This window comes from Symphalangus syndactylus, chromosome X, assembly GCF_028878055.3.
Source record: "Symphalangus syndactylus isolate Jambi chromosome X, NHGRI_mSymSyn1-v2.1_pri, whole genome shotgun sequence".
Classification (NCBI taxonomy): domain Eukaryota; kingdom Metazoa; phylum Chordata; class Mammalia; order Primates; family Hylobatidae; genus Symphalangus; species Symphalangus syndactylus.
Window position 1 is genome coordinate 64,111,739 of NC_072447.2, and position 27,021 is coordinate 64,138,759.

The following is a 27,021-nucleotide window of genomic DNA, read 5'->3' on the forward strand; positions in this document are numbered from 1 at the left end:
TTACACCTTATACAAAAATTAATTCAAGATGGATTAAAGACTTAAATGTTAGACCTGAAACCATTAAAACCCTACAAGAAAACCTAGGCAATACCATTCAGGACATAGGCATGGGCAAGGACTTCATGTCTAAAACACCAAAAGCAATGGCAACAAAAGCCAAAATTGACAAATGGGATCTAATTAAACTAAAGAGCTTCTGCACAGCAAAAGAAACTACCATCAGAGTGAATAGGCAACCTACAAAATGGGAGAAAATTTTTGCAACCTACTCATCTGACAAAGGGCTAATATCCAGAATCTACAAAGAACTCAAACAAATTTACAAGAAAAAAACAAACAACCCCATCAAAAAGTGGGTGAAGGACATGAACAGACACTTCTCAAAAGAAGACATTTATGCAGCCAATTTCAAGACTTTGATAACTATAGCAGTCAAGATTGTATGGTATTGGTAGAGGGTCAGACACATATATCAATGGAATCGAATAGAAAACACAGAAATAGACCCACACAAATATGCCAAACTTATTTTTGACAAAGTTACAAAAGCAATTCAATGGGAAAAAAGATAGCCTTTTCAACATATGGTGCTATAACAATGAGACGACAACTGGCCTAAAAACAAACCTCGACCTAAGTCTCATACTTAAACATGCACACAAAACCTCAGAATGGATCATAGACTTAATGTAGAGGTAATGTAAATGTAAAACATAAATATTTTAGAAAAAAATAGGAGAAAAGATTTGGGATCTAGGACATTGAAAATAGTTTTTAGACTTGACACCAAAAGTATATATTAATTCATCAAAGGAAAAACTGATAAATTGGATTTGAGTTACATCATTCATTCTTTCATTAATTGTTAACATAGATTATTATGTTGTAGATACTGAGACTTTACAGATAATTAAAATGCAGCCCCTGTCTTCAAGGAAATCATAGTTTAGTAGAGAAAAGCAATATCTAAACTAACAGTTATGATGAGATGTGGTTAAGTGCACAGAGGACGGAGCTCTCCTGTAGGGATGAGGAACAGTTTGTAATACATAACAGAAACCTTTAACAATGAGCAGAGACTTAGCAGGTGAAGGAGTGGGACACTATTCCAAGCAAAGAGAACAGTATCTGCAAAGGCAGAGTCATGAGAGGCCACTGTATTCAGGGAATGGTTAATATGTTCAAAGAGGCTAAATGTATGAGATTTGTCCATGTGTTCTCATCATTTAGAGAGGGGAACAACACACACTGGGGCCTTTTGGAAGGTGGAGGGTGGGAGGAGGGAGAGATCAACAAAAATAACTAATGGGTACTAGGCTTAATATTTAGGTGATGAAATAATCTGTATAACAAACCCCCATGACACAAGTTTACCTATTAACTCTTTATCTATGTAACAAACCTTCACTTGTACCCCTGAACTTACAATAAAAGTTTTAAAAAATGAGATGTGAATGAATACATATCTGAGGTAGAATCAACAGGATTTGGTAACTGATTTGATAAAGGTGAAGTGGGTAGCTGAGAGAAGAGGGGATCAAGATGCTTCTTGAATTCCTACTTTAAAGGACTAGGACCATTAAATGTGATCAGGAACAGGAAAGGAGGAGAGGGCATTCTTGTTTCTGGATGGGGGGAAAGTATTAAAACATATTGAGTTTGAGGTACCTGTGTTTCTTGGCAAAAATGTCCTCCAGACAACTGGAAATATGAAGTTAGTATTGAGAAAATAGTTCTGGACTAGAGACGTAAATGTGTGAGGCATCGGTATTCAAGTAGTTGATGCTATGGTAGTAAATTATGTTACATACTGAAAGGGCACACTGAGAAGCTGGGTGTCCGAGAGACAAAAAAAATTGATAGAGCAAAGTCCAATGTTCCTTTTTGACTATCTGCCATTCAGTCCTCACAAAACTAGTTTAGATTCCCCTCAATGCATTAACATTTAGAGAACTCTGGCTTGAATAAGACAAAGAGATGAAAAGGCTGCCATTTCTCAGCCATTGCTGCCAACTCCCCTCTCTTCTATCTCCACATAGCATCTCTGGGGAGGTAAGGATCTGCTGAAGTCAGTAAAGAAAATTCCATAGCTTTCTTTCGTGAATTATTACTGACTGCAGAAAGTGATTTAGTTCTCTAGAAGACCTAGCTAAAATCCTTCCTGCTACAAATGATACTGTTTCTTCATGTGCTGTCTTAATGGAAAAAGAAAACAGTTAGATACCTTATTGTGTGTATCATGGAATTATGTTTTCCAGTCTGGACAGCATGGAGAAATAGATTTTTCAAGACAAATAAAGTGGCTGATGGGAGGCCCTAGGGTTGACAGGGAAAAAGATGTGGATAAGATTACGGGATTCAATTCCTGGTATTCTAGAAAAGTAGATTTTTTTTTTCTAGTCCTTAAAAGCAGTTATTAAATCACTTCTTCTTGTCTTACAAAACAAATATATGAAGAATCAAATACACAGCTTATTTATTTTGCAAGGCAAAACTCCCCTATGGACATTAAATTGGCTGTGAAATGAGTTAAATCGGCAATTTTGCTTTGGTTTTGTTTTGTTTTTGTGTTTGAAACCATCCATGGCAAGTGGCTATTTCTAAGGGCTTGAAAATTTTATCTTCTCTGGGTTGAATAATCTTGATTCTTTCACAAAGCCTTCACTTGAATGACTTTTCTATCCATTAATTATTTTAAAGCACTTCCTTGATTGCTCACCAAATTCTTTGTACCCATCTTCAGCTATTATGATAGGATCACTTTAACTCTCTGATCAAAAACTGCGTTTAAATATTGTTCAAAACATTCTGTTCTGTGCAAGGGATATAAGCCCTTGAAAAAAAACATTTCAGAGAAAAAAAAAGTGTCAGGCCCTGTTGTTAAAGGAAGTGAGCTGTACCGGAATATTAATTAAGTCCAGTTATTGTATCCAAATTAAACTGGTGTCTCTTAATTCCAGCTTGAAAAGCAGCAAAGTGGAAGGAAGAAAAGTAATGCAAAGGATAAAAATAGAAAATATTTCCTGCTTAAAGAAAGAGAGAAACGGGATTTTTACATACATAGTGGCATCACTTCCTTAATGAAGCTATTCCCTTTTCTATAAATTCTGTCTGGTGTGGAAGGACAAAGAATGGTGGAAGGAAATCTGAAAGCAAAGATGTTGAATAGGTAAAGTTGGAGTTTCCCACTGGTTAGCTCCAATAGTCAAGGCTAGGGGAACATATCAATGGCAAACATAGTAGGAATTATAGTTAATCCCTGAGAATGGCAGACTTGAGTATTTTGGATACTGAGGGAGGCCCAAGGATGAAAACATGCTTCTAGAGAACATTTTCATTTTATGTGAATTTAAATTAAGATTTGGGATGAGCTGATAAAAGGCAAAGTGCAGGAGTATCATACCTGGTAGTGCCTTAGCTATTTATTGTTTTTAAAAATTGTTCTACAATTGGCAGTGGTTTTGGTTAATGTTAATCTGAGATGTCTCAACACCAATATCTAGGATTTTTAATAGATAAAAGACATAATTTTCTCTCTTCCTAATGTGGTAAAACATAAAGTTTGATTTGACTGATGAGATTGAGTCTAGAAAAATAAAGGGGAAAAGACAACTAATACTTCTAAAGATGCTAAATTCTAAGTATCTGCATGCTCTCATTTCATCCTCAGTAGAAATCAGTGAGAAAGAGATGAGAAAATGGACCCAGAGATATTAAGGCAGACGTCCAACTTAGCAGTCCACTGCTAATCTTATACTGGTGGTCCTATGTGTTCTTCCCAAAGTGACATTCATGCATTCATTCATCGACTATTTGTTTATTCATCAAATACTGTATTCCAGGCTCTGAAGCCATGTCCTGGAGATTAATGGTGAAAAACACAAGGCCTTAGCTTTATGGAACCTTATCGGTTCCTGACCAATTCTCCAAGTTTTAGGTAAGTCTGAATTCTAAGTCAACCTATTGACTTCCCATTCTACATTCTGTTATCTGCCTAATCAGTGAGTATTCTTTTGGTTGCATGGCTGTGATCAACTCAAGTATGAGTCATTCAAAAGAGGAAAAACAAAATGACCAACCTATCTTTTCTCTGACACAATCAACCAAATTAGCGTAGGAAAAAGTTATTAGGTCACATCCAGTCCATCCTGGGAACAGAGCAAAACCACTCCTTGTATTATGTTACATTATTTTTCAACGAAATTGTCCTGTATAATTGTAAATAATTATAAATGACTCAGTGGCAAAGTTTCCACCATTTCCTCTCAAAGGTTAGCCCACGCTCCAGTAATTTTCAGCATCAAGATGGTTTCTCTGATAGTCAGCCTAAACAGCCCTTGTGCGGATTTCATCTAATTAAGCTCTGATCTACCCTGATCTCATTCTATGCAATTCCTCTTTCGCTGCTGTATTTATATCCTTCAAATATAGCTATATGCCTATCATACCGAATTCTCTCCCCTCTCCACCATGGCTGACTAAATCTTAAGCTAAACACAGCAGACAAAACTGCAACCCCACCATAACTTCTAGCCATCTCAGTATTTCCTACCCTATGCAGAAAACACCAACTAATTTCTTGCAGTTCTGGGGTCAGACCTTCCAGGTCTCTGCCTATACACTGGGCAGTGGGGCAGGTGTCCAGAGACCACAAATTGCATTTCAATGACATCCTGTCACCTCCACTCTTCTACTTCTCTAGGGTACAGAAGTACTTCTTCAGTGATTTTTTTCTAACCACATGTTTTAAGGGTCTGGCAGAACAGATCTAATTCAGAAGAACATCTTAGAAGATTTTGTTGAATCTATCTGGGTGCAGAACTTATTCATTCACTCTCATAATCAACTTTTGTTGAAAACTAGCAGTGTCATACCCTAGTGAATCTGACATGTTCTCTCTCAAGGAATTCACAGTCTAATACAGGAGATAAATAGGTCCCTCTCCCCAGTTTACCCCCTGCCACCCTCCTTTTCTAAAGAAAATTGTTTACATATACAATTGCTCACCTCCCATTCACTCTTCACTGAAATTGGGCCTCTGCTCATAATGTTTTAATAAAGCCCTTTCTGCCAAAGTCAACCAGTAACCTCTGAATTAGCAAACTCAATAGTCTTTTTCAATATTCATCCAACCAAAATGCAAGAATATTCAGCACTATTGATTGTTGGACTGCTTTTTCTTGAAATCCTCTCCCTATCCTTGTTTCCATGACACCACTCTCCCACGTCTCCTCCTACATTTCTGAGTGCCCTTTCTTTCTCTCCTTTACACCACTTTCTCCCCTTCCTCTCAGCAGACAGCGTCTCCTTATATTTGATTTAAAAAGATAAGCATTGAGAAAAGAACTTCCTCTTCTTTTCACCACTGCATCACCAACCTACCTTGCCTTATCTATTCTTAATATGGGTGAATTATCCTTATTCTTAACAAAGTTCAACTCCGCACTTCTGCTCTGATCTTCCCAAGGACCTTGCTGCTGCAATTATATTTGTCTATGCTGTCCATTTCTTTTCTATACCATTAATTTCTCCCTTGCTACTGAATTATTTCCATTAGCAGTCAGATATTTAATATTTGTGATTTTAAAATTTCCCCTCTTATGTTTAATATACTTTTATTGAATGTGTCCCTTTAACATACGTAATGTTTTGTGTGCATGTATTTTTATAGATACATAATAATTGTACATACTTTGGGGGTACGTGATATTGTGATACATGCAAATAATATGTAATGATCAAATCAGAGTAATTGGAATATCCATCACCCAAACATTTATCATTTCTTCATGTTAAGAATATTCCAAATCTTCTCTTAAAGCTATTTTGAAATATACAATAAGTTACTGATAACTATAGTCACCCTACTGTGCTATCAGACACTGGAACTTATTCCTTTCTTTTAAAAATTAATTTTATTAACCAACAAATAAAAATCACCATATATTTATCCCAATTGCCTCTCTAGCTAACACTCTATTTTTCTGTACTCCTTTTACAACTAAACTCCTAGAAAGACTTTACCTTCACTGCTTCACTGTCCATCCTTTTATGAAACAATCCATTCAGGCTTTTGTCTCGGGGTTGCCAATGACTTTCATGTTGCCAAAATCAATAGTCAATTCTCAGAATCAATGTCTCATCAACATTTGACACAGCTGACTACTCCCTCTTTCTTGAATCAGTATCTTCACTTGCATTGTGGGATACCACTCTCATTTGGTTTCTCTCCTACCTCACTGGCCACTTCTCCTCAGCTTATTCTTTGGGTTTTTCTTCATCTGCCCTATCTTTAAATATTGGAGTATCCCAGGGCTCAATACAAGGACCTCTCCTCTTTGCTGCCTACACTTAAAAAAATTAAACGTAACTTTATTTTATCAAGATTTAATTACCCCTTGATGTCCATGTTTTTAGCTCCTGCCAAAATTAGAGGCTGCCTCCTCAACTGGTCCAACTTAGGTTTAAAAATATTTTTTACCTTGAAATAATTTAAAATGTATGATAGAGTTGTAAGAACAGTACACGGAATTCCTGTGTAGCCTTTATCTAGAATCACCAACTGATTACATTTTGTCACATTAGCTTTTTCACTCCCTCTCTCTCTAGACACATAAATTAATATGCATGTATGTATTTACTCATCCATTTCAGAGATAGTTTCAGACCTCATGCCCCTTTACCTCTAAATACTTCAGTTGGTCTTTCCTAAGGACAGAAATTATCTTATACAATTACAGTACTATTATCAAATTCAGGAATTTTTACATTAATATAATACCATTTTATAATATACTTAACCCATTAATATTCTCACCTGGTGTCAAAGCTTTATCAGAGGGTGACTCCAAAATTTAAATATTTAGCCTTGACCTATTTTCTCAATTCTAGACTCTTCTATCTAATTTCTTAGTTAACATTAGCATGTAGCTGTCCAATAGACATGTCATTACACATACAAAGTTAATGTGTATAAAACCAAGCTACTTCTTTCCTACTTCTTCCCGTTACCCATAAAACTTGTTTCTCCTCCAGTCTTTCTCGCCTCAGTAAATGGTACCACCCAGTTATTCAGGTCAAAACCTAAGGAAGCATTTAGTCCTTGCCTACCCATTCCCTATCACAGCCCTGCCCAATTCACACTTGATCCATCAGCAAGTCCTCCAAAACAAATCCTAAATCTAACAACTTTTTACCATCTCCATCACTAAAATCCAAATCCGACTCATTACCATCTCTTGCTTGAATTATTCCAAGTAGCCTCCTAACAAGTTTTCCTGCTTCCTCTCTGCCCCCTACAGTCTGTTTTCCATACAGCAGCCACAGTGATCATCTACCAATCCAAAACTAATCATACCACTGTTCTGCCTAGAACTCTCTAACAGCTTCCCTCTGCAAATAGAATACATTTGAACTTCTTAGCAGAGCCTACAAGGCCCTATGTGATTATATCCCTGACTTCCTCTCCTTTCATGCTTCCTTTGCTTACCACACTCCAGTTTTAAAGCTTTCTTTCTGACCCTTGAATACATCATGTATTTTTCCATTTAAGGGCTTTTGTACTTGATATTATTCTGGCTGGAAAACTCTTCTCCCCAGATCTTTATATGGCTGCCTCTTTCTTATCATTTAACTCTTGGTTCAAATATCTTCATAGAGGTCTCCCCTGAATGAGCTAAAGTCTCCCCTGCCCCTGCTGTTCCTACCACACCCACATTTAGTCATTTTATATGCCTTTGCATTGCTTTATTTTCCTTTGTAGCACTTACCAGCAATAGATATAATATGTTTGCCTATTTGTGATTATTGTCTACTTCTCCCATTCCTGTTAGAATATCAGCTCCATGAGGGAAAAGGCTATTTTGTTCACTGATATACCCCCAGTTCCTAAAATAGTACCCGACACAGACTATGGCCCTAGTAAATATTTGTTAGATGAATGAATGAATGGTTCCCCTCTTTGTATTTAGCTCACATATGTCCCCCAGAATCTGGTCCCTGATCGTCTTCTTTTCTTCTCTACATTACGGTTTCTGGAAGATCCCATCCATCCCAATGGCTTCAATTACTATTGACCCAAATAACTTTCAATTTAATTATTGAGTCATTTTTTTCTTTGTGTACCCAAGAACCATAGTTACAACTGCCTACTGGTCCTTTATATTTGGACGTCTTACAGATGCTTCAAATTCCACATGTCTAAAACTAGCTCAATATTTTGTTTCTTTTTGATATAAAGCATATAAAGTACCTAGTCAAATGCTCAGTGTCTAAGAGGCACTCAATAAATGCTAGTTCTTATAAATAGCATTTGTAACTAGTATCTTTTAACTCAATCCAATTTGGCAAGAAACCTTGCACTCATCTTTGACTCTCTTTCCTTTGCTGAATCCACCATCTCAGCTTTCAAGTATTTGGATGCCTGACAACCCAATACCCCTAAAAGTCTCAGCCTCTAATCCTCACTACAATAATCCTTACTGCCCTTGCCTGGCATACATTCATTCCATTCAATTAGCTATTCAATGAATATTGAGCATGTAACCCTGCTAAGCACTATGATCACTATACTAAAGATACGAGGAAAAACAACACATGGACACTGCCCAAAATTTACAGGGGGGAAGTAGACAAGTAAACAGGCTGTTATGATTCTAGATAGAGGAAATTAAAGGGTGATGTTTATGGGAGGAAGCTTAATACAGTCTGGAGATATCAACCCTAACACTTCTTAGAAGTGGTAAAGCTTAGGTCAAGTCTTGAGTGTTGAATAAGAGTTAGCTAAACAAAGAAGAGGAAGGAGCAGTCATCATTTTGGGAAGAAGGAGCAGAATGTGAAAAGGCACAGAGATATGACAGAATATGTTGTAGCTGGATGTGATGGTTAATACTGAGTGTCAACTTGATTGGCTTGAAGGATACAAAGTATTGATCCTGGGTGTGTCTGTGTGGGTGTTGCCAAAAGAAATTAACATTTGAGTCAGTGGGCTGGGGAAGGCAGAACCACCCTTCATCTGGTGGGCACAATCTAATCAGCTGCCAGCAAATATAAAGCAGGCAGAAAAACGTGAGAAGCAGAGACTGGCCTAGCCACCCAGCCTACATCTTTCTGCCATGCTAGATGCTTCCTGCCCTCGAACATCGGACTCCAATTTCTTCAGTTTTGGGACTCGGACTGGCTCTCCTTGCTCCTCAGCTTGCAGACAGCCTATTGTGAGACCTTGTGATCATGTAAGTTAATACTAAATAAGCTCCCCTTTATATATATGTGTGTGTGCATATATATATCCTATTAGTTCTGTCCCTCTAGAGAACCCTGACTAATACATTGGAGAAATATAAGCAGTTGAATGTGGCCATAACATAAAGTGCAGGCTTGTGTGGAGATGGCAGAGATAAACAGGCATTCTGTTTTAAGGGGCTTGTTCACCAAACTAAGGAGTTTGGATTTTAACCTGAACACAGTAGGGAACTTTGAAGGGTTTTGGTGAGTAAAGATTTCATGATGAGATTTGCATTTTAAAAGATGACTCTGGTTGCACTGTGGAGAATAAATTCAGGAGGTAGGGAGCATGGCAAAACTGGAGGTAGGTAAACAAATTGAGAGACTTGCAGTGAGCAAACAAGAGAGAAGAAGTTTGAGAAATTTTCAGCATATATAAAAATGGCCAAGACTTGCTCAATTAGATATAGCAATAAGGAGCTGAAAAAACTGGGTTCACTGTGAATTATTTACCTTTATGGGGGCACACAGGAGGAGAAGCAGATTTTATCAGGGTTTGGAGGTAGAAGTTAATGACTTTAACATATAGAGTTTTGGAGATACGTGTGGGGTATAAAAATGAAGATACCTAGAAAGAAGTTGTATAAATGGGAGCGAAGTATGGGATGGAGTGAGAGATTTAGAAGTCTTATTTGCTACATTAAATCATGGAATGAATTAAATCACCCAGAATGTATAGTGTTAGAAGAGTAGAGAAACTTGTGTAGAACTTCGGCGAATATTAATACATAAGGGGCAAGTAGAGGAAGAGGAACCATAAAAAAGGAATAGACAAGAGAAAGCAAAGAAAAACCAGGGGAAGCATAGTGTTACTGGAGCCAAAGGAAGATAAAATTTTTAGAAGACAGTAATGTTTAACAATGTTAAGTGCTGATGAGAAGTTGTACTGAGTTGAATGGTGCCCCTGCAAAACTCATGTTTACCCAGAACCTTTGAATGCAACCCTGTTTGGAGACAGAGCCTTTGCAGATGTAATTAGTTATTATGAAATCATACTGGACTAAGGTAGGACCTAAGTCCAATGACTGGTGACCTTATAAGAAGGCCACATAGACACAGACACACAGAGACACAGGGGAAAGGGCCATGTGAAGATGGAGGCAGAGGTTGGAGTGCTATGTCTACAAGCCAAGGAATGCTTAGGGTTGCTGGTAAACACCAGAAGCTAGGAAGAATCAGGGAAGGACCCTCCCCTAGAGCCTTCACAGAGAGAGCATGGCCCTACCGACACTTGGATTTCAGACTTCCAGTATCCTGAACTATGTAATCTCTGCTATTTTAAGGTACCCAGTCTGTGTCACTTTGTTGTGACATCCCTAGGACACTAATACAGAGGTGAAGTAACACAGGAACCAAAAGGAGTTCATTGTTTTAAATAATTAAGAGGTCACTGGTAATTCTGACCAGAGTCACTTGAGGGATATGGTGGGGGACCAAGTTAGATTGTTATGGGTTGTGCTTGTCAATGGAAGGTGAAGGAGTAGAAATAGTGGGTGAAAACAGCTTTTCAAAGTAGTTTGCCTGTGAAAGAAAAAAGCACAATACCTAAAGATGACTATAGGTCTGGGAAAGGTGTTTTCAAAATGGGAGACTTGAGCTGGTTTGTAGACTTAGGGGAAAAAACTAGGACAAGAGAAGGGTACAGGTTGAAAATGCCTGAAAAAGGGAGAGTGGAAATTAAAGGAGCAAGATTTCTTTAAAAAGTGGAGGAGAATGACGTCCAGGACACCTGTGAAAAAATTGGGTATGTCCAAGTGAGGAGGTAAACTCTTTTAAGATATACCCTTTTGGGTTTCAGAAAGATAAGGATAGAAAAAAGTCATGTCGATCCATCTATACAGGGTCTTAAATGCTGGGATGAAGTATTTGGACTTATTTCTGGAGGCAGTTGGGGCTTTTTTGAGAAAGGGAATGACATGAGCCAGGCTAAGCACAATAGAGACCTCATAACTCATGAGATTTACCCAAAGCACAATTACTGCTGATTGAAATAAATACAGAGATGTACTTTAGGAAGATTAATTTGGCAGAAGTGCAGAGAATGGGTTGGAGGGCATCCAGACAAGAGGTAATGAGTCCCTGGCAGTAGCAGGACGAAGGAAAAGGAAATAGATGAGATGGATATTAGAAACACTGCACAGGGAGCTCAGAAAGGACTTGGGGACTGCTGGGAATAAAAGAGGGAATTTAAGAGGATTCTACTATTGTGAGCTTGATTGACAAGGATGGGAAAGATGCCATAGACCGAAATAGAGATATTAGGACACTGGAGGGGGGTGGTTGGGTAAGGGTTAATGTACACCTTGGAACGGAAGTCTGGAGCTCAGGAAGAAGGGAAAGCTGGGGAGAGAGATCTGGCAGTCTCCTATATCCAGGAGAAAGGTGAAGCCTTTGGAAGTGGATAAATTCATAAAAGATGAATTGGCAGAGGAAAAAGTTAAGGCAAAGGATAGAATCACAAACTTACTTTAGGTACAGAAAGGAGACATTTCCCCCAAGTACAGAAAGGCTTCCTAGAGGAGGTAGCAAATGTGAAACATCCCAGAAACAGTGGAAAGAAACCTTGACTGGCAAGAAGAAGCTGCTGGTTCTAGTCTGGTCTACCTCTGTCGCTGTGTGGCCTTAGGAAAGTCCTTTCTCATTCTAATCCTCAGTCTTCTCACCTATAAAATGAGGTCACTGAATACGGTGATTACAGAAACCTCTTTTAGCTCTAGCAGTACATTTTCCTTTGATTGAAGCTTGACTTTGGCCTTTGTTTTGGCAAGAGAGGTAGATAACTTTCTAGATCAAGAAATAGTATACAATGAGGCCGGGCGTGGTGGCTCACGCTTGTAATCCCAGCACTTTGGGAGGCCGAGGCGGGCGGATCACGAGGTCAGGAGATCGAGACCACGGTGAAACCCCGTCTCTACTAAAAAATACAAAAAATTAGCCGGGCGTGGTGGCGGGCGCCTGTAGTCCCAGCTACTCGGAGAGGCTGAGGCAGGAGAATGGCGTGAACCCGGGAGGCGGAGCTTGCAGTGAGCCGAGATTGTGCCACTGCACTCCAGCCTGGGCGACAGAGCGAGACTCCGTCTCAAAAAAAAAAAACAAAAAAAAAAAAACAAAAAAAAAAGAAATAGTATACAATGGTAAAGAGGCACATTTAAGAAAAGAGAAATGAATGAATTCAGAACTAGTCATTTTCACTTGAGCTATCCAACCTAATGATCATTATGATTGACAATTATTAGCGTACTATGTGATTGATAATAACACCTGGTCTATGAGTTGTGTAATGAAGTTTTTTTGTTTGTTTGTTTTGAGACAGAGTCTGGCTCTGTCGCCCAGGCTGGAGTGCAGTGGCGTGAGATCTCGGCTCACTGCAAGCTCCGCCTCCCGGGTTCACGCCATTCTCCTGCGCCTCAGCCTCCCAAGTAGTTGGGACTACAGGTGCCCGCCACCATGCCTGGCTAATTTTTTTTTGTATTTTTAGTAGAGATGGGGTTTCACCGTGTTAGCCAGGATGGTCGCGATCTCCTGACCTCGTGATCCGCCCGCCTCGGCCTCCCAAAGTGCTGGGATTACAGGCGTGAGCCACCGCGCCCGGCTGGATGAAGTTTTAACCAGTATTGTACTGCCTGCTAAAATCAGTACTGAAGGATAAGTACTGCCTTCCTTTTACTTAGGAAAAAGAAAAGAGCAGTTACCAAATGGCTACTCTGTTTCAGGTACTTTCATATATTTACCTAAAAGGTAATTTATATGAAGGCAAGATTTTCTTTTAAATCTGTTTTATTAACTGATATATCACTAATACCTAAAATAGTGCTTAGCACATAGTTTTCAATATTGTTTGAATGACTTTAAAAATATATGTATATATTTTATATGTGTGTGTATATAATGTCATTTGATCATTATAACAAACTTGCAAGAGAGACATTAGTGTTCTCATCATACGGATGGGAAAAGAATGACTAAAAGAGGTTATATAAACTTACTCAAAGTCACACAACCTGTAGGGGTCATGCCAGAGTCAAACACAACAGATTTATAAACTCCATGTGGGCAGGGAATGTGTCTATGTTATTCTCCATGGTATCCCCAACAGCTAACTCTGTATCTAGATGGAAGTAAGCATTTAATAAACATCTTGTGAATAGAAGGAAGCAGGCAAGCAAACACACACTTGTGTGAACCCATATACCATTCATTTTACCCTATACCAACCACATCATTGCCCAAATTCAAAAGAATAATTGAATCTCAAGAATCCAGCAGTTTGCCTACCATGTTCGTTGGCTTAAATATTCTGTGATTTTTTATTCATTCTCACTTGTAGACTACGATGGTTCTCTTTCAGTCTTTTTAAGCTTTAGAGAGAGCCTCAAGGTCTTCTCTTTGGAGAATGCTTTATACCAGGGGCCAGCAAACTTAGTCTGTAAAGGGCCAGGTAGTAAATATTTTAGGTTTTGTAGACCATATAGTGTCTGTTGCAACCAATCAACTTTGCCATTTTGGTGGTTTTTTTTTTTTTTTTTAAACAGCTATAGACAACACATAGATAGATAGATAAGCATGCCTGCTCCAATTGCTTTTATTCCAATAAAATGTTAATTGGAAAACTAGTTAGCAGGCCAGATTTGGCCACAGACCATAGTTTACCCCACCTCTGTTTTATGTTGTTTTTGTTTTTCTCTCTCTTGCCTTTCCAGGACTTCTCTAACACTGTGCCAACTGTAAACATCTTCCTATCTCTGGTATATTAATACATGGTAGGACAACTTCAGTTTTAACAAGTTTCAACAGTTGTAACCCCTTCCATTTAATTATAGATGGCAGGAATATTATGACAACAACAAAGACAAGACAGCTAGGGAGGCTGGCAGGTGGCCTAGACAAGGCTCAAAGATGTGGCAGTTCCTTTTCATAATCTTAATGCTGGTCCAGGATCTGGATACCAGGTTCATATAATAAAAACTAGATTTTTTGCTTTTTGGTCAGTGTACCCAAAATTGATCAGTTATTTAAAAACAGTCTTTCAAATATCCATAATCATAATAAACTGAATGGAATGTCATATGCCAATTTAAGTGACCACGAAAAATATAACTATCAAGAAAACCAGTTACTCATAGTTCCTACTTCCCTACATAAGGATGAAATCCTGTCATTTGCAGCAACGTGGAGGACGCTATGTTAAGTGAAATAAGCCAGGAACAGAAAGTTGAACACCACATGTTCTCACTCATACGTGGAAGCTAAAAATATTGATCTCATAGAAGTAAAGAGTAGAACAGAGTGAGAAGGTAGGGGGAAGGGAGGGATATGTAGAGATTTGTTAAATAATACAAAATTACAGTAGATAGGAAGAATAAGTTCTAGTGCTCTATACCACTATAGGATGACTATAGTCGGTATTAATGTATTATATATTTTCAAATAACTAGAAGAAAGGATATTGAATGTTCCCAACATAAAGAAACGATAAATGTTTGAGATAATGGATATGCTAATTACTCTGATCTGATCACTATACATTGCACATTGGAAAACCACTATGTACCCCATAAATACGTACTATGTATCAGTTAAAATAAATTTAAAAATGGAAGTGAAAGAATAACCTGGAGGCTGATAAATGACATTGGTAAGGAAATGAGAGTGATAATCCCTGCTTGTTTGAGGGTGGAGGAATGATGGTTCGGAAGTTGTCTATGGAGAGCATGGCTAAACCAGAATATGTCGATATACTGTACATTCAATTGTATCTTGCCTTTTTGTAAGAAAAAGTAATACAGTACCCTAAGACTTTACCCACATCATCAAAAATTACTTGTGTTCATTTTCTCTGTCTGTACATTTTTGTAATTTCCTCCATATACAACCTCTTTCTTTCATGCATATTTCTTAAGGGCATTCCTGATTGCTAATGAGTTTGTTCCCATTACGAATGACATATATTTCTTCATATAGCTTCTAATTGGTTACTGTGGTCTATTGTTACCTTTAAATTTGTTATTCTTTGACTTCTCCTTTGAACTGGTTGTAACACTTTACATTTTCCTCATTAATGAGTGAAATACAATCTTTAACATGTTCATTTTTTGTCTGCGTAAGAATCAAAATTTTGCCTTTTAAAAATTATTTTAATACTTGTAATGAATTGTTACTGTCCTATACTATTGAATTAGATTTCATAGAATTCCATGTATATATTTTGCATCTAAATTTACAAATTGGATAGAATATTCTTTCGTAGAGCAGTCTGTCAGATTTTGGTATCAGAGTAATGCTAGCTTCAAAAACAATGTGAATAATTCTGCAACATTTTCAATACTATAACATACTTATAGAATTAAACGTGGCTATTTCTAGAAAATTTGAAGGAATTCACAGATAAAAATATCTGTCCCTTAAAGTCCTAAAGTATTTTTGGATGTCCCTAAAGTATTTTTGGAAGTTTCTCTTTGATAATTGTTTTCAAAGTTTCTACTGTTACATGTCCATTTAGTTTTCAACTTCTCAGTAATTTCTGGCATTTAATATTTTATTAGATATTTTTAATTTCTCTGAGATTTTCAAATATATTAAGGTACAATTATAGTAGTGTGCCTTTAATTTAAAAAACCTCTGTTGTTGTATTCCATTTGTCATTTAAATTTTATTGGTAATTCATCTTTGTTTTCTTGATTAAATTTGCTAAAGGCTTATCTATTTAATTCATCCCTCTGAAAAGAAACCTAGTCCTTGGTTTCATATTATATTGAATTATTAGTCATTTAATTTCATTCTTCATTCTTAATAATAAAATATTTAAGGTTATGAATTTACTTCTGAATATTCTCAAAGTTTTGGTAAGTCATGATCTCATTTTTATTATTGTTTGTTAGTCTGCTAGTGCTTCTTTGTGCTAATATTCACACATAAATGTGATCTAAAATATTCAAGTAATTGAAGACTTTAAAATTTGTTTTTAAATTGTAAACATTGTACATTATCATCAGATATTTCTACTCTTAAGAGTGTGCAGGCTGGGCTTGGTGGCTCATGCCTGTAATCCCAGCACTTTGGGAGGCCAAGGTGGGCAGATCACTTGAGATCAGGAGTTCAAGACCAGCCTGGACAACATGGTGAAGCCCTGTCTCTACTAAAAATACAAAAATTATCTGGGTGTGGTGGTGCACGCCTGTAGTCCCAGCTACTTGGGAGGCTGAGGCAGGAGAATTTCTTGAACCCGGGAGGCGGAGGTTGCAGTGAGCCAAGATCGTGCCACTGCACTCTAGCCTGGGCAACAGAGCAAGACTCTATCTCAAAAAAAAAAAAAGAGTTTGCAAAGCTTTTCTTTGTGACATACATATGATCATTTAAAAATATTATCTCAATATTTGAAAAGACAATATGCAGTCTATAAACAATTTTCAAAATGTATTAATTAGATCTAATGAACTGTTTTTCAGATCTTCTAAGTACTTTATTTTGGTCTACTTTATTGTCAATTAAATTATGTTAAAGTCTCCCATACAGAAGTTTCTATCACTTTTTGTATAGCTGACAGTTTTTTTCTTTATATATTTGGATGCCATGTTTTTTGCAAAAAAAAATGGTTCATAAATATAATATCTTCAATGCGGTTTGTATCATCAATCAATATAAAATGAGTATCTTGGGATCAACATGGTTGCGTGGCCATTGTCCCTGATTTTTTTTTTTCCTAATAGAGAAGTGACACGCTCAAATACCTATTTGGAGAATGGATTGATTAGGAAAAGGTGAGACTGAAATCTGAGAAGCCAGTGGGAAGGCTCTTAGAATAGTCCAGGTGAGAAATCATGAGTGGCTGGATTAAGACAAAGGCAACCAAGAGGTCTTTAGCAGGTTAAAAACATCAAGACTTGGAATTAATTGAATTGGGTGAGAGGGGAGTTGAGGGTGACACCTGCATTTCTGATTTAGCTGACCATTATCTAGACAGCAATATAGGAGGAAGAGCTGGGTTGGCTTTTCAGAATTGGCCATGTTCTAAAGTTCCTTCTGTTTATATTCATCCCAAAAGGACTCAAGCCCAGACCTAAAGCTAAGTGTTGGATCTTTGTCAGCTGATTGTTTACTCAAACCAAAGTCTAACTGTATAAAACACTAGGCTGAAAATTCACAAATTTTAGGGTAATCACACTTCTTTTACGTGTTAAGAGCTCTTTCATAAAGTTGATGAAAAATTTGGACTAAACGAGAGGGAATTAATTTCCTATACCGTGCCCAGGGTAGTCCACATGTGAAGGTTAAGTTTTCCACAAGAGGGCAGCATCACCTAATAAATTATGTCATTGAAAGCCTTCACCAATAGGGGCTGAGATGGGGAGGCTAAAAGGGTAGAAAATACAGGTTCCGGGAGCCATAGGACCTGCCACACCATGAAAACCAAAGGGCCCTGCTAGTCCAAGCCCATAATTATAGCCACTCCTATGTGACTGATAGTGGCAGATGTTGCTACAGTATGAGGAAAGAGGACATGGAACTCACCCTGGCGAGATGAGTGGGTGAAACACCTGAACACTCTCATTCTTGTGACTGGCTCAGAAGACACTCTAGATAGTGTTCACACTCCCTCTAAGTGCTGGTCTCTCTGTACAACCAGCATCTCACAGGGGCCTTTATTTCCTATTCAGATCATTGCCACCCCTAATGATTCCTTAGCACATCATTCTCTGCAGGTTAGGCTGCAAAGCACACCACCATTCTGATGCTCTCCCAATTTAACAATGTCTGGTTATTCCAATTATGCTTCTTTTAGACCCTAAGGAAAGAAATGGGAATGAAATTCACTGACAACCCATTATGTGACAGTCATTTTACATAAATTATCTTATTTAATCATCATAATAATGCCATTATATAGGAATTATTATTTGTCATATAAGAGACCTAGGAAGTTGCAAACATGGGAATATCTAACTCCAAAACAAAAACGCTTCCAAATTCACCAAATTACCCCTCCAAGAAGCCTTATTTAAGACCTAAATCTTGACCAATCCAAGATTTAATCAGTGATAATGTATCTATTATATAAGGCATTACCTAACATGTCACCTCCTATCCATGTACATGGGCAGGTATGGATTAATCTTAGGTACCAGCAGGTAATAGAAGTCAATGGGATCCTAAATAACCTCATTCTTCCTAGATCCAAAGCCTTTCTCCTTAAATATTCTCTCTTCAGGATAAATCATTTGGATATAGAACATGAGGACAATGGAATAATTAAAGATGGCTTATGTGTTTCTGACTTGGTTGGCTGAGTAGATACATAGTGGTCCTGGTCATAGGTAGTGATCTTGGGAGAAGATGATCACGTGTTAGGTTTGGGGAATGTTGTGTTTGCAATACCTCTGACACATTTAAGTATAAATGTCTAATAGGAAGTTGGTTATATGGTCTGGAGCATAGGAGATATAGAAAATAAATTGAAGCTATAGGGCTGGGTGAGATTTTCCAGGGTACATTAAGTTAAAAATGGTGGAACTATGGGACACACCAACATTTAAGGAATGGTCAGAGGAAGAGCAGGTAGTAAAGAGCCTGGTTTTTAAAAAATGGACAGGGATGTAGGAAAAGAACAAGGAAACTGACTATCTTGAAAGTAAGAGGTTTGGCCGGGCGCAGTGCCTTATGTATGTAATCCCAGCCCTTTGGGAGGCTGAGGCAGGGGGATCACTTGAGGTCCGAAGTTCGCAACCAGCCTGGCCAACATGGTGAAACTCCGTCTCCACTAAAAATACAAAAATTAGCTAGGCGTGGTGGTACGTGCCTGTAATCCAGTTACTCAGCAGGCTGAGGCAGGGGAATTGTTTGAACCTGGGAGGCGGAGGTTGCAGTGAGCCGATATCATGCCACTGCACTCCAGCCTGGGCGACAGAGCAAAACTCCATTTCAAAAAAAAAAAAAAAGTAAGAGCTTTTTTTTTTTTTTTATTAACATGTAACAGTTATACATATTTTGGGGGTGCATGTATCATTCTGATACATACATATAATGTGTAATAATGAAATTAGGAAAATTGGGATATCCATCACTTCAAACATTTATCTTTTCTTTATGTTGAGAACACATGAATTCTTCTCTACTAGCTATTTTGAAATATACAATAGATTGTTAACTATAGTTACCCTACCAAACTATTGAACACTAGATCTTATTCATTCTATCTAACTGTATTTTTATACCCATCAATCAACTTCTCTTCAACCACCCCACTTCCCAGCCTCTAGCAACCACCAGTCTATTCTCTATCTCCATGAGATCCCTCTTTTCAGCCTTTACATATGAGTGAAAACATGTAATATTTGTCTTTCTGGGCCTGCCTTATTTTACTTAATGACCTCCAGTTCCATCTGTGTTGCTGTAAATGACAGGATTTCATTCTTTTTATGGATGAATCATATTCCATTGTATATGTATTCCCCATTTTCCTTATCCATTCATCTACTGATGGATTAGGTTGATTCCATATCTTGTTTATTGTGAATAGTGCTGCAATAAACATGGGAGTACAGGTATCTCTTTTATATGCTGATTTCCTTTCTTTTGAATACGTACCCAGCAGGGGGACTGCTAGGTCATATGATAATTCTATTTTCAGTTTTTTTGCCAAACCTCCATACTGTTTTCTGTGGTGGCTGTACTATTTCACATTCCTACCAACAGTGTACCAGGATTCCCCATTTTCCCACATCCTTACCAGCATTTTTTTTTTTTTATAAAAGCCATTTTAACTGGGGTGAGATACTATCTCATTGTGGTTTTTTTTTTTTTCATTTCCCTGAAGATTAGTGATGTTGAGCATTTTTTCACATGGCTGTTGGCCATTTGTGTGTCTTCTTTTAAGAAACGTCAATTCAGGTCTTTGCCCATTTTTAAGTTGGATTTTTGTTGTTGTTGTTGTTGTTGTTGTTGTTGTTGTTGTTGTTTTTGCTATTGAGTTGCTGTGTGAGATTTTTGGTATTGAGTTTCATAAAGGAAGGCGGGGGCAAAATCTAGAGCTATAATGTTAAATGCCATACATGATGAATACGAAAAATAACCCATTGACTTTGACAATTAGGCGTTAATTTGTAGCTTTTGACAGAGTAGTTTCAGTGGAGTTCTGAGGTCAAATTCTGGCTGCAGAGGGTAGAAAGCTAAATGGCAGGTGGAGAAGTGGGGATAGTGACTATAGACTCTTCCTTTGAGACTGAGTATGAACAAAAGGAGAAAGACGGGGCAGGAGCCAGAGGGAGAAGTGAGATTGTGGGAAGATGCAAGATGGAAAAACTTAGGTGTGTATATACGATAAAGGAAAAAAAAAAAACAATAGAAAGGGAGAAGGCTGAGCTCCAATAATACAAAGCAAAGACGCAGCAGCAAAATGAAAGAAAAGCCATGTGGAAAGTTCACCAATAGGCAGATGCTTTTGGTGGTAGCAGAATGGCTGTGCCCAAATATGTCCTTCCCTTCCTTCTGCCTATGCCACTGCACTTACCTGCAATGCCTTCCTCTTCTGATGGTTTATTTTTCAAATTATACTTACCCTTTAGCTTAAATTCCACTTCCTCTATGAAGTCTTACCCTACCAATCCCTTCTGCAGTGATCTCTTTCTCTAATAGCAATTTCTGTCTGAACGATCCATTTGATAATCACACACAAGCCTTTATTGCCTTCTTTAAAAATATCTGCTACTTAGTCACATGTGTATATTTTGTCCCCTGCTAGACTGTACAATCCTCAAGGAAAGGGTTTCTAAGAGTTTGCTACAGCCTTCATGGCTGTAGTAGGGGCTCTTTAAGTCTCCATTGATATGTGGTTCAGGAATGATAGTGTATTATGAAGAAGGAGATTGAAAAACACTGGATTAGGTAGCCCTTTGGTATATAATGAGTAATTTAGTCCTCTTTATAGCAAATAAGGAAACAGTCTTGCAGAGGACAAATAAATTTATCCAAGATTATGTGTCTATGTGGCAGTGCCAGGATTTGAACCAAAGGCTCTTTCTCCTGTGCCATTCTGCTTCAGTTGTCTGCAAAATTCTATTCGAGTGTAACACCTCTTTCCTTTATGATATTGACAGAGACATGACTCAATTGAGCTTTATTACCAGCCAAGTTTCAGTGGCCTCTGCACCTTACGGAGAATCTCCCTGTACCTTACCTCCTGACAATCAGCTTGAGAATCCGGAAGGAGCCTTTGATGAGAATGAGGGCCTCTTGGCGGGAGCCATATAATGGAGTGCCATTGATATTCACCAGCTCATCACCAGTCCTCATCTTCTGGGACAAAGCTGCCTTGCCTCCATCTTCAATCTGTGTTGTAGAGAACAAAACAGAAAGCAGGTAGTGAGGTGACTTTCTCCCCAAAATTCTTCTTGTTTCTTCCAACCCTGGAGCCACAAGTAGTACTGGGGAATGGTTCTAGGCAGCTCCTGGGAGTAGCTTAGGTGCTGATCACACGTCATTATTTACTGAAGGCAAAGCTTGGGCAAACCTTTGAGGAAGGAGGCAACATGGAAATAATGCAATCCCTGACTGGGGGAATGAGCAGTCCAACTGGGAAGACTAGAACTTCTAAATAAGAAACTGATGCTTGGAAGGAACCCTACTGTGTGGCTAAAGCAGCAGCGTGGCCTACCAAAACCTGCAGACAAATTAGAGCCAGAAGAGCTAGGCTCCATCAAAATGACCTTTGGTAAGCTCTTTACTATCTTTGGGCAGGCTTTGAAGTCTGACAAACGTTAAGTTTGAATCCTAGCTCTGCTACTTCCTAGCTGTGTGACCCTTAGGAAGTTACTTAACATCTGTGTCTCAATTTCCTCCTATGTGACATGTAGATAACAAGACTAGCTACCTCACAGGGTTGTTAGTATAGTAAATATCTGAGAACAGTAAGTCCTTAATTAATATGAGCTCTGATTATTATAACAAGGGAGTTGACTCTGAAGACCTGGAAAGTGGCTTACAGCTCAACATTCTGTGAGTGGAATGGCAAATTCAAAAGATACAAGTAGGTACAATGTAGCTGCTTCTTTATCTGTGTCTCTTCAACATGTGCCCAGCACAGTGCTTCTAGTGTCTGACACACAGTGAGCATTCAGAGAAAGCTGGAAATATGGGTATTTACTGTTCCAACACAGCCTATAGAATTTCCACTAACCAGGGCAATCTGGGGAAGAAGATTGTCAGACTGAGGGGTATTGAAAGCAAAGGCAGAAATAATAGCCACTGGGGCAGGCAAAAGCAAAGCAAAGCAGAATGTCCCTGGGGGTCCTTGCTTATGGCTAATTTTATACATTCATTTTTATTACATTCATTTTACCATGAAGGTGAGTTCTACCTATTAGAACATCAATTCCATCCATGATAATCCATGAAAGGAGTCATCTCATCCATCCATTAATCAATCATTCCTTAAGTACTGAATCACATTTCTATTATGCACAGGACAACATGCTACATGCTAGAGATACAAAAATGAACAAGGCTCCTAATTTCTAGCCTCAGGGGCAGAAATTCGCTGTCTACAGCTTATTTATCAACTGAGACGGTCAGGTAAAAAAGGCTCCAACTCACTGATGTAATCAGGAGTTGTTTTTGTTTGTTTCCAGGGAAAGGGAACGTAAGGATAATTAAATTGTATAGTCCTTAGGGGATGGCAGATTCTAAATGGGGCAATTAAGGGCTGGTATTCACTGGAGGTATTTTTACACTTCTACTCTTGTTCCAATCTCTCTCTCAGTCTTTCATAATGTCCCCTCCATCTTTCCCCACACCATGGAAGTTATAATATTGTTGAGCTTTAGGTTGGCCAGATCATGTGCAATTTGGCAGATGAGACCTCCTGAGTGCAGAGAAAAATTTAAGTTCAGGATTTTTTAAACTCCGTCAAATAAATTGAACTTCTGAGTTAAATCACAGAATGTTATTACATTTATTGCTGCTAACCCAACTTTTTTTTAAAAAATTAACCTTTGTCTGACAAATCATAGGTTAGCCAAGTGACATTGAATATATATACCTTTGTTCTGGTACCCAGGCCACACTCAACACCAAACAAGCCAATATTGGTAAATGGGGAACAACTCTCAGCAAATTAATCAGGATTACACTCTTATTTCCATTGTCATTATCATTATTACTTCACAGTCACTGCTGCCTGCTGCCAAGAAAAAGAGAGAGAGAGAGAGAAAAGGAAAGTGCTGTACTTGAATTTCAGAAGTTCTATTTGAATGACTCATTCCTTTGGCATCCATAGAAGGCCCTTAGCACCGGTCAGAACTTTCAACAGGGATCAGCCATTTGAAAGAGTTTCCTGAGGCTAACAAAGAACCACAAACAGAAGTCTAACTAATGAATGCTAATAGATTTTCCCTGTTGATGTACATTAGTCTTAATTCACTCTACCCATTATTTTTAATTCATACAACTTAATTATGCATATTACTGTTACCCATAGCAAGTCTTCCCCTCAATATGTATTAAGTACCATCTTTCGTTAATTAAACACTCTGTTACAGCAGCAAGATCTCTGTTTATTCTAGACCAAAAGATAAAAGGGGGAAACCTTTTAAACTAAAATGCTTAATTATTGCTGTAGCAAAAGCTCAGGCATTTGGCATTCCTTACTGCTCCTTCAGCTGCCACTATCTGAGTCCTTGCACAGACTCCTTCTTGGACTACAGCATCAGGCCAACTGTTCATACCCCTTTTTTCTGTTCCATGCCCCTTCTCAGTCACCAGCATCCTCCTCCTTAAGAGATATGTTAAGTGAAATAATCCTACTTTAGTACAAGTCTGAAGATGCTCAGACAAAAACCCAGCAAATTTTGGGTCCCCAAGCATAATCCAAGAGTTCAGAAGGGTCCAGATCAGGAAGTAAGACTCCATTTGGTTGAAGATCCCTTCAACTATACCCCAGACTAGCCCTTTTCCAGACCCAGGGTATTTACTGAGCTGTGCAATGGACTCTATACTCTTTCAGACTTTTTGGTCCTTTTTAAATTACTGCTCACTGGTCTTTCTCCTCCCCACTCTACCTCTAGATTTCTGAGATCTAGCATGTCTTCTATTTATTGTTTGGCCTCCTTACAGCCAGTTCTATAGGTCAATGTCTCAGCCACATATTTGTTTATATGGAAGACAAAGCAGATGTTCATGTTTCTATCAATAAAAAAAGGAAAGGAAGGAAGGAAAAATGAATGAGAGGAAGGGAGAAGGGGGATGGGGGGCGAAAGATGATACGTATATTCTTCTGTAAAAGGTTTTGTTTTCCCCTTCCCACCTCCCTCCTCCTAACTCTGGCTGGGGCCCTGGAAAGGTGTGAATCAACAAACTTGTTGAAATTAAAATACCCTGTTTGAGGGTCTGTATAACAATATATGATGCTATCCATTCAGTAAGCTTTCCAGCTCTTCCTGAATCAGACCTTCAGGGTGGCTTTCTTGTTTCAGTTGAAGTGTTGTGAATTCTCAGATTAGACCCAGATGCATTGGAATGTCGGTATAAACACACATCACAAAGCTCAATGTAAACGATGGTTAACTTATGTGTCATTTTGGATTACCCAAGTGATTGCTGGGCTAGTAGTGAGTGGCCCAAGTAATTGAAAATTGATTACATAGAGGTCATATAACCAAAAGCCAGGTGGTGCCTGGAAAGCTAGGAAGAGCTGATTGACTTTGGACAAGTCCCTTTCCCTTCTTGCAGCCTCTCTTCTCTTACTGGTAAAATGTGTAAGAGGGCCTGACTAGATGATCTCCTGGGGCTCTGACAGCTCTGAGCCTTTTCAGCTCTGACATTCAGTGACCTGTGAACAGTTAGCAAAGTCATGCATTATCCTTCTGCTGACACAGATAATCTCAGCTTTTTGTCCCATTGTACTCTGCCTTCACCCCTGTTTCACTCCTTCAAAGTTGACTAATTAACATCCATCTTTCAATTCCCCTGGTCTTCATCCACTGTTTCAGAGTGGTCCACCAAGGTTGGAACACTTAATAAGGCCCGGTCAGGACACTGAGAGAAAGAGATTCCTGAAGCCCTATTTTGTGCTAATGAGCTAGCAATTTGGAAATTTTTGATGGGTCTTCAATGAAGCATGAAGTACTCTGATAGCTGTCAACAAAGTGACAAGTTGGCCCCTTGAGAGTAAAGCAAACAACAATTGACTTAACAGCACTTGCTGGCTTTCCAGTAGCTTTTATTTAGTCAGATACTAACAGATACTTGCTTGGGTCTTTTGAATACATTTAGAAGATGAAAAAGGGAACAAAAGAACTGTTGCATCAGGTTTATACTTTAAAAATGCATTCAGAGGAGAAACACCATCTGCAACAATAACTGATGGGTACTGAACACCTATTACAGTAGTGTAAGAGCAGCATTAAAAATCAATGACATGATTGTGAACACCTCTGCCTGCTACAGGAAACTTATTGGAAAAAATGGGCATCAACTGAAACTTTCTTGGTCAGTTCCAAGAGCTTCTGGCCAAATTACCAGCCCATACTGCTACCTCCACCAGCTTGTCTATCATCTAAAGAAGGCAAACAATATAACTGTTTAAATTGATGTGTTTGTTTTTTTGTTTTTGTTTTATTGTTTTTGCAAACGGACAGAAAAGATCCACTCAGAATACTGTAGTCCAGTTATTTAAAGAAAGAATATACCCTCTGAATATCTTTTTAGCATCGTAGAAAGATTTTCAAGTTTTTAGTAACACTCCAGGCATCCGTTCATCAATTTGGCCTTTTCTGGGAAATGAATAGAAAAACGTAGAGCTAGGGTTAAGCTGGCTTTGGGAAGTTTAACTATTAAGAAGTAGGAGCATCAAAGAATGAATAAAGTCCTTGCTCATTCTGAAACTTAGTTTGAAATCTTAAGCAAACCACAGGTTGGGGGTTGTTTCTAATCTACCCTCTTTTTCCTTGTTGGTATCTCTTAGAATCTGATCATGCTAGGAGAAATTAATCAGGGTTCCCTGGACATGGGAGATACAGGCTTTCAAACCTCGGCAGTCTTCTTGCCATGGCTTTCAATTCCTAAATTGTCTCTCTCAGCAACTTCTTCCCTTAAAAACTGCTCTCAAATTTCCGAAGCAGTCTAGATTAGAAAACCAAGAAACTCTGTTCCTAATTTCATCTTTCGTACTTTACACCAGTTTTCCAAAAGGCAAAACAGACAACAAAAACTTTTCTCTTCAATGAGAATTGAAAAACAATAACCAATTAAAAAGATGTAAGTAGACCTGATTCAAAGGAGTAATCCCTATATGTGGACAGAGGGAAGAGGTGGACACCAAGGGAGAAGCCATTCTTTCCCTCTACCAGCTAATAAGCAGACGCCCAAATCCTACAAGGAGCTGCCCCAGAGTGTAAAGCTCTGTGAATCAGGCCCAAGGGCTCCCCTGACCTTGAGCCAACAGAACTACGCTGTGCCCCACAGCATGACCTAGCCCAACAGACAGCTTCTTCCTCCCCAGCTGCTTAATCACCATCTAGTTTACTAATCCTCACAACAAAGGCTGTCTAAGCTCCAAATCATTAAATTTCCCTGGGGATTAGCTCCAGTCAAATTCTAAGCATCTTTGCCAAAACTCAGCCCAGTGCCAAGCTCAGCTCTAGGAATTTGGTGATGAGGACAGGAGAAGAAGACTCAAGAGCACTGTCCCCTATGTCAGCAACCAAAGGCAAATTTGTCTTTGCTCCTACCAAGTCAGATCGTCCTGC

At 38.5% G+C, this 27,021-nt stretch overlaps 1 protein-coding gene across 1 annotated transcript in view; it reads right to left on the reverse strand.

Moving 5' to 3' along the window:
* The window catches only part of SHROOM4 (shroom family member 4), a 228,776-nt gene that overhangs the window by 80,751 nt on the left and 121,004 nt on the right, over nt 1-27,021 (reverse strand). Inside the window, exon 2 of the mRNA XM_055268327.2 lies at nt 21,456-21,607. Coding sequence (XP_055124302.1) covers nt 21,456-21,607 — 152 coding nt within the window. The remainder of the gene's footprint in view (nt 1-21,455; nt 21,608-27,021) is intronic.